At 40.8% G+C, this 16610-nt stretch overlaps 1 protein-coding gene across 1 annotated transcript; it reads right to left on the bottom strand.

Moving 5' to 3' along the window:
• Positions 1-1816: 1816 nt before the first annotated feature.
• On the bottom strand, positions 1817-16261 carry actr1b (actin related protein 1B). The gene is made up of 11 exons (XM_038306952.1): positions 16050-16261; positions 13356-13420; positions 9340-9415; positions 8410-8535; positions 8204-8328; positions 6941-7157; positions 6751-6843; positions 6502-6676; positions 6299-6360; positions 5474-5514; positions 1817-2770 (listed from the first exon to the last, which is right to left on the bottom strand). Exons 1-11 carry the CDS (start codon positions 16095-16097, stop codon positions 2668-2670), a joined length of 1131 nt encoding a protein of 376 aa, XP_038162880.1. The 5' UTR covers positions 16098-16261; the 3' UTR covers positions 1817-2667.
• Between the last annotated feature and the right edge of the window lie 349 nt (positions 16262-16610).

A 16610-nucleotide genomic window follows, 5' to 3' on the forward strand; every position in this document is an offset into this window, starting at 1 on the left:
TTGGAAAATGAAATCTGCATCTCCAAAAAGTTGGTCAGCTGCAGGAAGCATGAAGTGCTCTAAAACTTCCTGGTATGTGGCTGCGTTGACCCTGGACCTCAGAAAACACAATGGACCAACACCAGCAGATGACATGGCACCCCAAACCATCACTGACTGAGGAAACTTTACACTGGACTTCAAGCAACGTGGATGAAGTGCCTCTCTTCTTTTCCTCCAGACTCTGGGACCTTGATTTCCAAAGGAAATGCAAAATTTACTTTCATCAGAGAACATGACTTTGGACCACTCACCAGCAGTCCAGTCCTGTTTCTCTTTAGCCCAGGCAAGACGCTTCTGACGCTGTCTGTGGTTCAAGAGTGGCTTGACACAAGGAATGCGACAGCAGAAACCCATGTCTTTCATACGTCTGTGTGTGGTGGTTCTTGAAGCACTCACTCCAGCTGCAGTCCACTCTTTGTGAATCTCCCCCACATTTTTGAATGGGTTTTGTTTCACAATCCTCTCCAGGGTGCGGTTATCTCTCTTGCTTGTACACTTTTTTCGACCACATCTTTTCCTTCCCTTCGCCTCTCTATTAATGTGCTTGGACACTGAGCTCTGTGAACAGCCAGCCTCTTTAGCGATGACCTTTTGTGTCTTGCCCTCCTTGTGCAAGGTGTCGATGGTCGTCTTTTGGACAACTGTCAAGTCAGCAGTCTTCCCCATGATTGTGTAGCCTATAGAACTAGACTGAAAGACCATTTAAAGGCTTTTGCAGGTGGTTTGAGTTAATTAGCTGATTAGAGTGTGGCACCAGGGGCCATCAATTTTGAACCTTTTCACAATATTCTAATTTTCTGATATGATGAATTTGAGATTTTCATTTGTTGTCATTTGTAATCATCAAAATTAAACAAAATAAACATCTGAAATATATGAGTTTGTATGTAATGTATGAATATAATATACAAGTTTCACTTTTTAAATGGAATTACTGAAATCAATCTACTTTTTCATGATATTCTAATTTTATGACCAGCACCTGTAAACAGTCTGGTTCTTTAAGGCTGAATCCCAAACCGCCCCCTAAAGCACGGATGTCAAACTGATTCCAGAAGGTTTTCTTTCCTACCAAGCAATAGCAAACCAGACTCCAGTCACCTCATTAAGTGAGTCCAATCTGAAGGTGATGAGTTGATGAGATGAATGAAGTCTGGTGTTTCTATCGTTTGTTTGGAAGGAAAACCTGCAGCCAGATGGTCCTTCTGGAACCAGTTTGAACGCCCTGCCCTGAAGACTAAACCTTCACTATCAAGAGTCCATCTCAGTTAAGAAACACCCGCAGCTGTTGAAGACGCCTTGATTGAAGGCAGGGGGCGTAAACGAGAATGGGACGGCCTCTTCCCGCCAATGGAAAAAGCAGTCGTTGCTATGGCAACACAGTGACTGCCCCATGTGTGGCTGCAGATCTGTGGCACAGGCTAACATGACATTAAACGTTTGCCCCTTTCTGAAAACAAACTTATACTGCATCATAACACTATTTCAAACCTTCCCTTTTGGAATTGATGTTTTTTTCTTATACCTAACTTCTGATTTTATGTCAGTTTGATGAAGATGCAGGAAAACCAGCGGAATTTACATTTGGAAGAACGCGTTTCCTCTGCCATTCGGTCGCCGTTACACCCGCCCCCAAATTCCAGAGCCTGTTTGATTCAGACCCGCTATCCACGGGCATAACGGCCCACTCACCCTACCCACTACATGGTTTGGGACGGCACTTAACGTAGCAGACCCTCCGCTGGAATGAACAAAGGAGGGTTAGTGTTCAGGGTCGGTTTGGGATCTCTTTATCAGTTAACAGAAAACATTTTAAAGAGCCCTTGATACTGAAAATAACATGGAGCAGGTGAAAAAACAAAAAACAACCCAAAACAATAAATAAATCAGCTGAATTTCATTGGATTTTCATACATCAGTTCAAAAGACAAGCTCTTAACCTTTACATTAACTTTTCATGACAACAGTAACTTGAGGGGACTCTGATCATTTGGATGAAATTCTTTCCTTGCAGTTCTGTTAATACAGTAGAGATAATTAACTTACTATTAATGTGTATCATAGCATAATATATATGCTGTGTGTGTATGTATAAATGTATACATACACACACACATATACACACCCATACATATACAAACACACACACATAGCATTGTTGCAGTGCGTACTTCGGATGTTTGCTGTGTAAAAGCTAAGAGTCAGACGAAGCCTAAAAACAGACATTAAAAAAGTCGACTTTTTTGGAATGGAAACTTCAACAGTAAAGAATATTTACGTTTATTAACATTTGATGATATTGTGCACCTAACGGGGCCACACCAGTACTTCAACATTTAAGATACCCAGAGTTGATCCTGCCCTCCGAGGTACCCTGACGGCCCTCTGGATGTAACTGGGGGGCGGGAGGTGGAGGATGTTGCCACCATCGTCTGACAGCAACCCTGGCATCAATATGGTCCCCCAACAGATGGAACAGCTAGTTTCTGGGGGCCTACAGTGATTCAGATCATAAATGACAATGTACAAACTGCTGCAGGTATCAGGATGTTCAGCAGCAGGGTGGGGAAGTGGGGGCAGGTTCTGATAGCGACGGGTTGGCGTATGCATGGTCCTAATCAGAGCCTAGAAGGTCTTCCTGTGGATGGCACGTGCTCTGTCTTCTTCATATTCCCGCTTAGACACCCACATCTTTTTAAAGGTGTCCAACGAGGCCAAGATGGAGCCACTGCCAAAAGAGAGAGAATGCAGAGTCAACAGTGTGAGGGGTGCAAATGTCAACTAGAACCAGCGGAACAACATAGAACTTCAGAATCGGCTAGTCTTTACCAGGGTCTAATTTTTTTATTCTGACCTGATATGAAAAAAGAAAAACATCACACAACAGCTTAAAAGCATCTAAACTGGCGACAGTGAGAAGGTTAGTGTTACATTTTAATTAAATGTAAAGTGACCAAAAAATGGGTTCCTTTTCGATTTGGAAATTATTGTTATTTAGCATTTTAAATCATAATTATACTGCAAATGCATTTAATTGTGAAGCCTTAGTTGTGTGTTAGAAATACAGCAAGGGAAACATCTGCAAACAGCTGCTGCTGTGCATCAGTCAACAAAGTGTTACAGATAGAGCCTAAAAGATATGGAGATTGCCTGCTTTAAAAACAAAAAAACAAAAACAACTGTATCAGATATTTTGGCTGATATCAGAAATTTATCGGCCAAAATACACACACATATATACATTAACTTTAAAGAAATACACTCTATACATTGCTAATGTGGTAAATGACTATTCTAGCTGCAAATGTCTGGTTTTTGGTGCAATATCTACATAGGTGTATAGAGGCCCATTTCCAGCAACTATCACTCCAGTGTTCTAATGGTACAATGTGTTTGCTCATTGGCTCAGAAGGCTAATTGATGGTTAGAAAACCCTTGTGCAATCATGTTCACACACCTGAAAACAGTTTAGCTCGTTACAGAAGCTACAAAACTGACCTTCCGTTGAGCAGATTGAGTTTCTGGAGCATCACATTTGTGGGGTCAATAAAACGCTCAAAATGGCCAGAAAAAGAGAACTTTCTTCTGAAACTCAACAGTCTATTCTTGTTCTTAGAAATGAAGGCTATTCCATGCGAGACATTGCTAAGAAATAGAAGATTTCCTACAACGGTGTGTACTACTCCCTTCAGAGGACAGCACAAACAGGCTCTAACCAGAGTAGAAAAAGAAGTGGGAGGCCGCGTTGCACAACTGAGCAAGAAGATAAGTACATTAGAGTCTCTAGTTTGAGAAACGGACGCCTCACAGGTCCCCAACTGGCATCTTCATTAAATAGTACCCTTTGCCATCCTGATAAAGGTCTTTGTAATGGGCATATAAAACAAACTACACTATAAACTACAGTTTGTTTTCTTTAGTTTTATACATGCCTGCTCACTCTCTACCCTGCTGCATGTATTTCATCACATCTCCTGGATCAGATCTTTATTAGTCGTTTGTTCTATATATTCTTTACTGATCCTGCTGCAAAATGTGTTTAGTGTGCACCTTTAATATTTCTGCTAGCGCTGGGCAATCAACTGTATTTGAAACATCAGCAAGAGTTAACTAAATGTAATCTTCAAATCTCACAGGAGCTCAGTCTTGGTCACATTATATTTAACAGGAGTAAGGCACCAACTTTTTCACTCCAGTCATTTAGGTGGCGGGAATACACTATAAGTGTATTCCCGCCACGATTGGCTCCTCTATAGAAGGAAAGGGCGAGGTGAAGCGAGCCAGAAGCTATATGTAGGGCCCTATCATTTCCATGATCACAGAATCGCGGAATTGGCAAATTAACGCGGAATCTAGTGTAAACGCGGAATTTCTACATTTGAAATGAAATTCTGTTTTTGTGTGGGAGAAGAACGTACGTCGGGGGGAAAAGCACACGGGGGGACGCAATTCTGGGCGACACAACTCCTCTCACTCCGTCATTTCAGCTCACCCGCCCCCATCAAAACATTGAAAAAATGGTGAAGCAGTTCGGCGAAAAAGTTGAGAAACACAACGCTAAGCCCTGAGTCCAGAGCCGAGCAGTTCCCTCGTGACTTTTACGTGTCAGGTCAACTATTGTTTTGCAAGTTTTGTCAACATTCCATTGGTTGGAAGCGCAAAAATACCGGCACTGACCACTGGTCATCCAAAATTGAGAGGTCCTATTTTATTTTTTTACTTCAAAAAGCTAATGGAGCACTTTTATTTATAACCATTAGTTCATAACCATTAATATTATATTAGAGTGCAGTATTATGTTGCATCATGCAGTAAAAGTACTGAGTAAATGTGTTTTATTATCTCAATAAATTTAAGGTCATTCCTATTTTATTTGTGTACATTTTAATCATCAACATTCTATAATTCAAGCACATTCTTTTTACGACTGAAATAACAGTAAAGGGTAAAAAAACTGAATTCGCAAAAATTAAAACAGAAAAAACAGAATTTGGGAAAAAATAAAACTGATTTTATAGGACCCTCTATATAGAAGCATTTTACTCTGTGTGGCTGCTCCTCACACTGCATTATTCTCTGGCTGACACTAGGTGGCAGTGTAGGGCACAAGCTTACACACTACATGTACAAACAGAAAACAAAGAATAATCGATATTAATAAAGCGACATGATTTGACCACATGGGCTCGTCCAGTGGACATATCAAGCATTAATCAAACCAAAGTATTTCTTCATATATTGGAAGCATTTTTAAATTTAATGCCAAAGATCTTCCTCATATACTGCAGTCCTTTTCCTGATTAAAACCAGGGGGAGAACTTTCAGCCTCAGCAGCCTTTAGGAGACCCTTTCCTTCTCAAACAGCACCAGAGTTTCAATCTGGTCCTTTCGGCGTCTATCCTTTACAACATGCAATACATTCAGGTCTTACCCGATCCACGTGGAGTACAGCCGTTCCTGGGGTGCAGAGATCTACACAGGCAGAAGAAAAGAGCCAATAAGATGTTAGAGAAACAAACACTTCAGTCTGATTACTGCCTTGGGGTGGATTAGTAAGGCTTGTTGGCACTAACAAACACTTTTTTCCCTCTAGATTTTCTGCATGCAGCAGGTTTTTAACAAGCAATGCGTACAGGAATACATTGTATGCCTTTTACTAAATACATTATAAAACTGCTTTGGGATGTACAGCTTTGGTAGGCCCTAATTTTACCCCAGAAGCGTCGCTCAAACATATAAAATTTCACAAGCAGCAGATGCTTGAGTTAGAAATTTTGAATTTCTGTTGCTTGACGTAAAACATCATCTATTTAGAGAAGTTGATCTTGGAGCTGGGAGGGAGACTGACAGCGGTGTTGAAGGAGAGCTCTTTGATCGATCCACTGAAACTGATAAATTTAACACGTCAAAACCTTCCCAGCAACATATGTTCCCTTTTATTATCCGGAGGCCTGCAGTTTGTACCATATACCTGAAAAACGCTAACATCTACTTCCAGCCGCAACCAACAGTAGGGGAAAACCCCAAGAGGAAACCAGCCTGAGGCAGCTGCTGCTGGGGAGTCCCAGTGAAAGCGCACTGCACTGTGGGGGTCTGAGCGGCTCCAACAGCAACATAATATTTAAAGACAGGATAGAAATCTTGATGAACTGACAAAAACAGAGCAGCCCCATGTTTCACTGAAGAAAAACCAAAAAAGGCCAAACAAAAATGGAGAGAAAATGATGTAGGAGCTACATAATCAAGGTAGACCTACCTTAATCTTAACGTCTTTTGGTGCAAGCTTCTTGACCTCAGTTAGTAGTCTCTCTCCAAAGCCTGAGGGGAACAATAGAGTGAATGAATAAAGCCATTAGTACCAGCAAACTACACTACGTCTGTGGATAAACTAAGTGACCCTCAAGTCCAATGCTTTGGAAGAAACTCGAGCTTAAAGTTTTTGTTAGATGCATCACCTACCTTTGATCAATGTTGACCCCCCGCAGAGAACAATGGTGGAAAACAAAGTGCGTCGCAGGTCCATGTCAGACTTTTGGATGGCATAAGCCAGGACCTCATGGATTCCTGAGCTCTCATCTCCAATCAGGTCAGGTCTGAACAGCAGTTCTGGAGCACGGAACCTTGCTGGTCCAATCTGAAAACAATAAGTTTGCATTTTAGTATTTTTGAAGACTTCCTGAATAACCATCTGGTGTCTGGTGGACCTACATTTAAAGTGCTTCCATCAGGGAGGACATACTGAGCTTTCTCTGTTTCTAAAGTCTCATCCTTCTGTGGGCTTAGAGAGAGATAGCAGGCTCTCTGCACAGCAGGGAAGAAACAAACAAAACAACTTATTACAGTATTCATTGCAGAGAAAAAGTGTCCCAGATAAACAGTGTCTCCGCTGCCTTCTCACCTCTTTGATGGTGCGCACCACCTCAAACTCTGCCGACGTGTTGAAATTGTAGCCCTCCTTGCGCAGCAGCAGGCGGAGGTACCGAGAGACATCTCTGCCAGCAATGTCTACGCGCATTATGGAGTGGGGGATGGCAAAGCCCTCATATATGGGAACCACATGGGTTACGCCGTCACCAGAATCCAACACAACCCCAGTTGTGCGGCCAGTGGCGTATCTGCATGGATACAAGTTTACAAGTAAAAAGTCTGTAGGTAATTTGCCCAGTGGTAAGAAGCAGAAGGTGATAAATACCAACGACATGCAGAAGAAAGGAAGAAGGTAAGTTTTAAAGACATTTCCCATAGGTAGAATTTTCAAATATGAATAATACTTTTAAGAATGAGGAAAGGAAAAAAATTGGTTTAAAACTTTCCTTTTTGATAAAGCTTATAGTTAGAGTGGCTCAGGTTATCCTGAGCTATCTCTATAGTTCTGCTGCTATAGGCTTAGACTGCTGGAGGACATAAAGAACCCTTACATTCTGCTTCATTCCATCTCTATTCTTCCATTCTGCAGAATTTCTTAGGTCAGCCTCTAACTATATGATCTCTCTGGAGAGAAACATCAGCTGTTCTGCTACCATCAAAACCTTTGTTTATAGAAGTAGAAGCCAGCACTGTTTTCCGGTGTAATCCTGTTTCTCTGTGACCAACTGGATGTGCTCCCTTTCATCCTCTGACATGGGAGCTGGCTCGGAGCTCGTTTCCCTCGCTGTGTGTTTCCTGGATGGGGCCGCCTGTGGAGCTGGTTGACAGTTGCCTTTTGTATCTATGCTTCTTTTTCTATGTCTGTTTCTGTCTCCTTGAACCCCAGTCGGCCTCAGCAGATGGCCGCTCACACTGAGCCTGGTTCTGCTGGAGGTTTCTTCCTGTTCAAAGGGAGTTTTTCCTCTCCACTGTTGCTAAAAGCATGCTTGGTGTGGGGGGTTGCTGTTGAGTTAAGGATTTCATGCAATCAGCTGGTCTTCCTTCGAACCAATCTGACTTTATGATCTGGTTGAATTGTCTCAGTAAAATACCTTGAACTGACCGGTGTTTTGAATTGCTACTACATAAATAAACTGAATTTATTATTAATTAGTTATTAATGATTATAAATTAATTTATTTTGATTATCTTTGTTGCAAGGTTTCTTTGGGTGTTTTGAAAGGTGCTTAACATAAAATGTAACATTATTAACTATGAGACCATAAAGTAAAAACAGAGGATTAGCATTTCTTACAAGCTCAAAACTGCCTGCATGGAAATGAAGAGAGCAGGAACGTTGAACGTCTCAAAGAAGATCTCTGCCGCCTTCTCTCTGTTCTTGCTGGGGTTAAGAGGAGCCTCAGTCAGCAGCACAGGATGCTACAGAACAACCCAAAGAGAACACAATCAACTGCTGTTCAGCTAACTGGTGAGGGAAACAATAATTGGAATGAAGCTCACCTCCTCCGAGAAGGTCTGCAGCTGCTCTTTGGAGTAAACGTACTGCCAGATCCTCTCCATGTCGTTCCAGTCGTTCACTATGCCATGCTCCATCGGGTAGCGCACCGACAACAAGCCCCGGTGCTCCTGATCCACGAAAAGGTGGAGACAAAGATAACAGATGGAAGGAATGAACCATGTTCCCTTTATTTATTCTTATCTGAACCATTCTAGTTTATTTATCATACTGTACATTTTTTCTCCAACAACAACTAAGTTTTGTAAAGATTGCCTAATTTGAGCACGTCAGAATATTTCTAGGACAGAAAATGATGGGCCAGGGAGTTGATGCTCCATTCTAACAGCTTATGATAGATTTTACTGAACTAACTCCAAGTAAAGGAAAGAAATGTTGCTTGGTGATGTAGACATACGTTAAAAAAAAAAAAAAAAAAAAACGTTTAATATTAATGAAGCATTCTTAATGAGGCATCATGTTCATCATCCACAGAGCAGAGGAGCTGTTCAAAGAAATAAGATCTGAGAAGAAACGGATCTGAACTGGGTCCAGGCTCTTAATTGTTTTGATGCGTCGCAGTAAAAAAATCATTTTGAAATTCTCTTTGCAGGACTGTCAGAGACTCATACAACACCTGCATATGAGGATAAAATGCTTCTAAAACATACAGAGAGAAGCTTCCAGCTGTAAACATAGCTTTCCTTTAAGTTTCTTTAAGGCAATGGTTCCGTTCTGAGACATTGTGATGAGATCATCCTGCTGTGTTTGGTGTATTGAGCAAATCTAGACATGAAGAAAGAAGTCCTTCCAAGATTCCCTCACTTTCTAACAAACTGCCACTATTCTGCAATCCAGTTTTCAAACATATAATCTCTTTCTATAAAACGTTTTACTTCATTATCTTCTTTGACTTGATGTGCTGTGTGCATTACCTCTGCTTTGGGTCCAATGAAGATATCTCCCTCCAAGGCTCCAGCCATCACCCTCACATGCTTGGGACGTCCCACACTAATTAGAAAGAGTGAGATTTGGGGATTTTACCACCCATGCTAACACACCAATCTGACAGCACGATAACAGACAACATGTGAGTTCACCTCCAGATGAAAATCCCAAGGATCTAGCCGCAGTCAAGTTAGTTTTATGTTGGATATTCGACAGACGTTTGACTCCGGTTAAACCTCTTCTCTGCTCCAGGCACACAGCGATAGGAGCGTTCAAACAATTCAAGTGCACCGTATTACAGACGTTACAGTAAAAACAAGGCGACAGGAAACGGCTACATGGTGTAAAAGCTTGGGCTGAATGATTAAGTGCACTTTCTATCCGCAAATGTTGCAATTTGACTGGTGAAAGTGACTTAAGGGAGCAAATCAGAGCGGGAGGAGGAGAAACCAACACTGAGCTTCTATCTGTGGCACAATAGCCTCAGACTCAAAAGAAAGCTGAAACAGATAAAGGTTTAGATAATAGTGAAAAACATGTCAGATGTGTGGAAATATTTTAGCTTTTTAAAAAGATGCCGTTCGACATCAGGTAAGGTTCAGAACGTGCCTCGCTGCTTTACAGGAAAATACTATCAGGGGTTGACTTTAAGGATTTTTACCACTTCCCCTTCAGGCAAGTGACTTTCACATTTTATTTGCCCAGAAACAATTTTTACTTGCCCAGTATAATGTTTGATAAATATAGTTCCTAATATTCATTTTTGTATATATATCAATGAAACATGTTTGTTTTTTAAATGTTTTTTGTAATTCAGTATTTTTTAAGTTTCCAGGTTCCTGGTGTGTATCTGCATGCGTCAGATAATGAACTCAAGCTTACATTACCGTGTTAACATGCTTTTCAATCCTTCCTGCACATTCTTTTCAAACTAAACTTTGCTTTAAACTGTTGTGTGCTTGGAAAAATATAAATTGTAATGTTAGAAATCTAAAAAAAAAAAAAACTTGACAGGTTAAAAACTTAAAATAAATCACAAGACAGAAGTCAATGTCACAAATGAATAACTTTTATTTTAGAGTCACGGTATGTTTATAGATGATAATACTATTAATATAATGTGACTTTTCTAGAGAATCATTATTCATAGTTATTTTATTCAGGGTTTCCACAGTCTGACATCATTTCAGAATTCCCTGACTTTAACTGACTCAGGATTAGTTTCCCTGACAAAATAAATGCAGCCGTTTTGGTAACTACATCAAAATTACCGCTAGGTGGACAATAATCACTCCATCTGGCGGAAAATCACACGGCTTTTTCAAATCACGCGAGAATGTGTGCAAAACAACAAAGATGGCGCCGGCAACGCTTCTGGGTCGTTTTCATCGAATGTTGGTGATTTTAAAGTAATTTTGAGTGATAAATAAAAATTTTTTGCGATCATTTGTACTCTCCCAACAATAAATACTACTTGCCCCGGGAGATCGGGCGATGGTTAACATCGAGCCCTGCTATCAATCTTTTTCAACACTTAAAAAACAATTTAAAAAAAACAGTTGCATGGTTAGAACACCAACAACTAGTGCTTCAACTTCAAGTAAGCAAAGTACCAATCGACAGAGAATCCCTGACAGAACTGTTACTCCATATGAACATAACTTGAAACAGCACAAACAAATAACGCACAAGACATGATGCTAATTAGCATAGCGACCCTGTAGCCTTGTGAGACCATCCTGAATTCGCGAGCTTTCAAGATTTCACTCGCAGATCAGTCTGGCTACTTTCCGTTAAAGAAAATTTGGAGCCGTTCACCAAACGAACGTCCAATCAGCGTTGGCTTTGAGGCGGGTTGAGGTGTGACGCAACGAGAAGCGTGACAGTTCAGTCTAAAGAACATGGCGGCTTCAGCCAATGAAACTAGCGTTAGCGTGGCTATCGAGCAAGTTTTATCGGAATTACAGAGTATTTCTTCACTGAAAGGAGAGCAAAACACTGCTCTGGAGGCTTTTCTCAGAGGAAAAGATGTTTTTGCTCTTCTCCCGACTGGTTTCGGCAAGAGTTTGATCTATCAATTGGCTCCTCTTCGTCGTCGCTCTGTTAGTACGTCATATGCTTCGTTGATCTGATTGGTTTATTTGGCCCGTCTATCACCAACATAGGCCAATCAGCTAACCAGTATTTTCGCCCCTTCCCAAAATTATTTCAACGGAAGGTTTCCAGATGGATATGCGGAGCAAATCCATCTGGCGGAGTCAGGTTAGCGACGCTGCCCAGGTTTACAGCTTTGCTAAGCACAACAGTGCTTTAGTACTACAGTACAGAAGCCCAGAGCGGTCGTGTCCCTCTGATACTTCTTAACGGTGGTTTCTTAAGAAAACGAGTTAATTTCTCATTATCTAAAGATAACAAAAGCCATTTTTTTCGTGATAACGAGATGATCATTTTCTAATTAGAAAGCCATTTTCGGGTCATTTTGGTGTGTGTTAAAACTAATGACGTCCTTCAATACCACAACAGCGGAAGCGTATTTATTGATACAAGTCATGGCGGCCTAGGGTCTTTCTGCATGGAGTTTGCATGTTCTCCCTGAGCATGTGTGGGTTCTCACTCCGGCTTCCTCCACTTTTCTAGATTGTCCTTAGGTGTGTGTGTGTGTGTGTGTGAACGGTTGTTTGTCTCTGTAGCCCTGCGATGGACTGGCGACCTGTCCAGGGTGTAGCCCTCCTCTCGCCCGTTTACTGCTGGAGATAGGCACCAGCACCCCTCATGACCCCAATTGGGACAAGCGTGTCAGATATGGATGGATGGATTAATTTAGTGTTTAACTTTTAGGTAACGAGACACAAAGTTGTTTTTTTTGACTTGTTTCCACTTCTAATTCATAACCAATAAGACCTATGCCTCCGCTGCATATGCGCCGGGTGTTTTCAGTACAGCTCCTATCTTCCAACTCTAACAGGTATAAGATGCATCAATCCCCAAAATGAGTCCAGATTAAAGATTTTGACTAAAAAACTGTCGGATTTGTTTCTACTGTATTCCATGCAATCCAATCATCCAGAACAACCTGACAATAAGTGGAAAGAAAAAGGAAATAATAATTTTGCACGTACGCGGTACCATGACTGCAAAACTAGGGGCCCCGCAGGCATGGATGGACTTGGAATCCAGGGCAGTTGGCCGGCCTCATTCATTAATCATACAGGTTAATCCTCTCCTTATCTCAAGAAATCAATAACTGTTTTCTCATGTTAACATGATAATTATCGTGTCATCTAAAAAAAAAAAAACAATTAATGTGATAACGAGATATTTATTTCATTATCTTCAGAAGGCAAAGGAAGAAAAAAACAAAACAAAAATAAAAACTTGAGTACGACCGCTCTTGGCTTCCGTACTACAGAAAGCCCAGTGTTTTCTTAATTTGATTAGGTTAATAAAATGATCTGTCAATAGAATATAGAGTATATTTGCCTTTATAATAAGATATATATACACTTGAAAGAAGAGCCTGCAGTTGTTTTTTTTTCTTATCTTAATCGTAACTTGTCTTAATCCTGGGCAATGCGTCTCACTAACCTGCTCAATTTAAGAAAAAGAAAAGCACTTTTAAGAAAAATGGACTTTCGTGAATTTCAATTTCTGATGTAAATTTATAGGTTTAAAATTTGCCCATATTTTTCATTAACTTGTAAATCAATTGCTTCTCAATCCATTTCAAGATCGTACCTTGGCTTCAAAAAGTACACTTTAACAACAAGAAAACAGTGCAAGTGTAGCTGCTTTCTATCACCAGGTTTTTACCGTAAAGTCTGTAATACGAATGCACTACCAATGAACAAGTGTTGAAATAGCTTGCTCCAATTGCAATGTACCCAGAACAAACAAGTATAACTGGAGTGAAGGACAGCGAGTATCCAACATTAAACTGACGTAACTGCGTTAATGATCTTAAACACTTTAAACTAGATGTACATTTATACAGGTGGATACTTACTAATTGGGGAAGCAGTATTTGGGGATCTGGTCACCAGCAAAACCAGCCTTTATGACACCAGAACCCTGGAGAGAAAAGGGGATTATATATAAATGCAGCATCAGTGTTGAAAATGTGTTGTTGTTTTTTTTTTTTGCTTAACCCAAGAAGAAGAAGATCATGAGACTCAGCCACCAACAGTCACACTCTGCCTGAAGGAATCAGAGTTGAACAGCTCCTTTATTCATCAAACACTTTGTTTTTACAGAAATATCCCAGGATCTATGCTGTGATCTGGGATGCACCATCTAGCTGGTGGATTAGACTGATTCTCTATCATCCTAAATACTACAGGTGCTGGTCATAAAATTAGAATATCATGAAAAAGTAGATTGATTTCAGTAATTCCATTTAAAAAGTGAAACTTGTATATTATATTCATACATTACATACAAACTCATATATTTCAGATGTTTATTTTGTTTAATTTTGATGATTACAAATGACAACAAATGAAAATCTCAAATTCATCATATCAGAAAATTAGAATATTACTGAAGACCAATAAAAATAAAGGATTTATAGAAATGTTGGCCAACTGAAAAGTATGAACATGAAAAGTATGAGCATGTACAGCACTCAGTATTTAGTTGGGCCTCCTTTGGCCTGTATTACTGCAGCAATGCGGCGTGGCATGGAGTCGATCAGTCTGTGGCACTGCTCAGGTGTTATGATAGCCCAGGTTGCTCTAATAGTGGCTTTTAGCTCTTCTGAATTGTTGGGTCTGGTGTATTGCATCTTCTTCTTCACAATACCCCATAGATTTTCTATGGGGTTAAGGTCAGGAGAGTTTGCTGGCCAATTAAGAACAGGGATACCATGGTCCTTCAACCAGGTACTGGTAGCTTTGGCACTGTGTGCAGGTGCCAAGTCCTGTTGGAAAATGAAATCTGCATCTCCAAAAAGTTGGTCAGCTGCAGGAAGCATGAAGTGCTCTAAAACTTCCTGGTATGTGGCTGCGTTGACCCTGGACCTCAGAAAACACAATGGACCAACACCAGCAGATGACATGGCACCCCAAACCATCACTGACTGTGGAAACTTTACACTGGACTTCAAGCAACGTGGATGAAGTGCCTCTCTTCTTTTCCTCCAGACTCTGGGACCTTGATTTCCAAAGGAAATGCAAAATTTACTTTCATCAGAGAACATGACTTTGGACCACTCACCAGCAGTCCAGTCCTGTTTCTCTTTAGCCCAGGCAAGACGCTTCTGACGCTGTCTGTGGTTCAAGAGTGGCTTGACACAAGGAATGCGACAGCAGAAACCCATGTCTTTCATACGTCTGTGTGTGGTGGTTCTTGAAGCACTCACTCCAGCTGCAGTCCACTCTTTGTGAATCTCCCCCACATTTTTGAATGGGTTTTGTTTCACAATCCTCTCCAGGGTGCGGTTATCTCTCTTGCTTGTACACTTTTTTCGACCACATCTTTTCCTTCCCTTCGCCTCTCTATTAATGTGCTTGGACACTGAGCTCTGTGAACAGCCAGCCTCTTTAGCGATGACCTTTTGTGTCTTGCCCTCCTTGTGCAAGGTGTCGATGGTCGTCTTTTGGACAACTGTCAAGTCAGCAGTCTTCCCCATGATTGTGTAGCCTATAGAACTAGACTGAAAGACCATTTAAAGGCTTTTGCAGGTGGTTTGAGTTAATTAGCTGATTAGAGTGTGGCACCAGGGGCCATCAATTTTGAACCTTTTCACAATATTCTAATTTTCTGATATGATGAATTTGAGATTTTCATTTGTTGTCATTTGTAATCATCAAAATTAAACAAAATAAACATCTGAAATATATGAGTTTGTATGTCATGTATGAATATAATATACAAGTTTCACTTTTTAAATGGAATTACTGAAATCAATCTACTTTTTCATGATATTCTAATTTTATGACCAGCACCTGTATTCAAGAACTGCAGGACAGGGCAGTACAGGGAAGTTTGTTAAATAATTACATTTTACAGAAAAGGGGAAATAAATTTTTCAACAACAGCTCGGTCGAGAAATTACAATTCGATCTAGAAGACTGAAATGGATCAACAAACCAAAGCGGGTCAGGAGAAAAGCATGTTATTCATAGCTTGGATCCATCTGCATCACCGCTACTGTCCTCCTGTCATGCAAAATTAAGATTTCTCAAGCCAGATGGGACATCACGGTGTGCGTTTCAAATCTAAGTTTCCTCCACATGAATCATTTCAACGGATCCTTCATATATGAAACAATACTGCTGCATTAAAATAGCGCTGATGGCGGAAAATATCCAGCATTTCCTTTTCACCACTAACACCTAGACACTAGTTAAGTCTGAGCCTTGTAATTTTTAGTCTTATTTTTATTCTTGATATGTTCATTTTTACCACAGCGATGAATCCTTAGGCATAATAACCACATCCACAGCTAAACACCCGGCAAACAGCGTTAGCTGCATTCGTAGCATCTTGATGCTCCAGTGATCCCCGACAAAAACTTCTTACTTCCGCTACCAGTTAAGAGTGCAAAACAAGCAAATATGGTGAGGAACTGGCACAAGACAAAAAGTCCGGCGACGTTTTCTCTCTACGGTCTCCTCTGCAACACAATGGTAAATTAGGCTAGCAGCCACAAGCGAGCGGCCTTGGTTTGGGTGTGGATGAATGACATCATCATACTTACATTATCAATAACCACCGGCTGGTTAGCTAAAATGTCATAGGACTCCATGATGGGCAGGTGTTTTCAAACTCGTTCCTATAGATCCGCGGGTGTCAGCGTCTTTGTTTAGTGTTTTAACCATGTAAGAAATGACGCCCTGTCGCTGCAGAATCCCTAGCTGCCGCAGCTGATGCTACCGAACTCAGCTCACAGTGACGCAGCGGCCGCATCACGGGGCGTGACGTAGCCAATCAGCTTCTGAGCCTTTACTGACGGCGAGAAGTCTTCTTCTTCTTCTTCTTATGGGATTTTATGGCGGTTGGCAGACTTGTGAATTGTGCATTACCGCCACCAACTGATATGGAGTAAAGCAAGAAAACAGGAAACGATTCACCCCCCCAAAAAAAAAAAAAAAAAAAAAAAAAAAAAAACCTGTGTAACTTAAACCAACATAATACTAAATCACATTTGCCCATATAATTTTTATTTACTCTAGGTCATCTTAACTCTGCCAGTTTCTGATGGTCCCATCGGTCCTCCCATCATACTTCCAACCATCTCCCAGTTCAAATCTTTAATGTC

Source organism: Cyprinodon tularosa, unplaced genomic scaffold (assembly GCF_016077235.1).
Source record: "Cyprinodon tularosa strain WSP-4 unplaced genomic scaffold, ASM1607723v1 ctg598, whole genome shotgun sequence".
Lineage (NCBI taxonomy): Eukaryota > Metazoa > Chordata > Actinopteri > Cyprinodontiformes > Cyprinodontidae > Cyprinodon > Cyprinodon tularosa.

What these genes read in the sequence shown, in the direction of transcription:
- actr1b (XM_038306952.1), bottom strand. Translation starts at nt 16,097, where the DNA reads ATGGAGTCCTATGACATTTTAGCTAACCAGCCGGTGGTTATTGATAAT. An exon ending in ATGCAGGCAGTTTTGAGCTT is followed by an intron (nt 7,158 to 8,203) that starts GTAAGAAATGCT and finishes GTATCCATGCAG; the next exon opens with ATACGCCACTGGCCGCACAA. An exon ending in GGGGTCAACATTGATCAAAG is followed by an intron (nt 6,361 to 6,501) that starts GTAGGTGATGCA and finishes TGTTCCCCTCAG; the next exon opens with GCTTTGGAGAGAGACTACTA.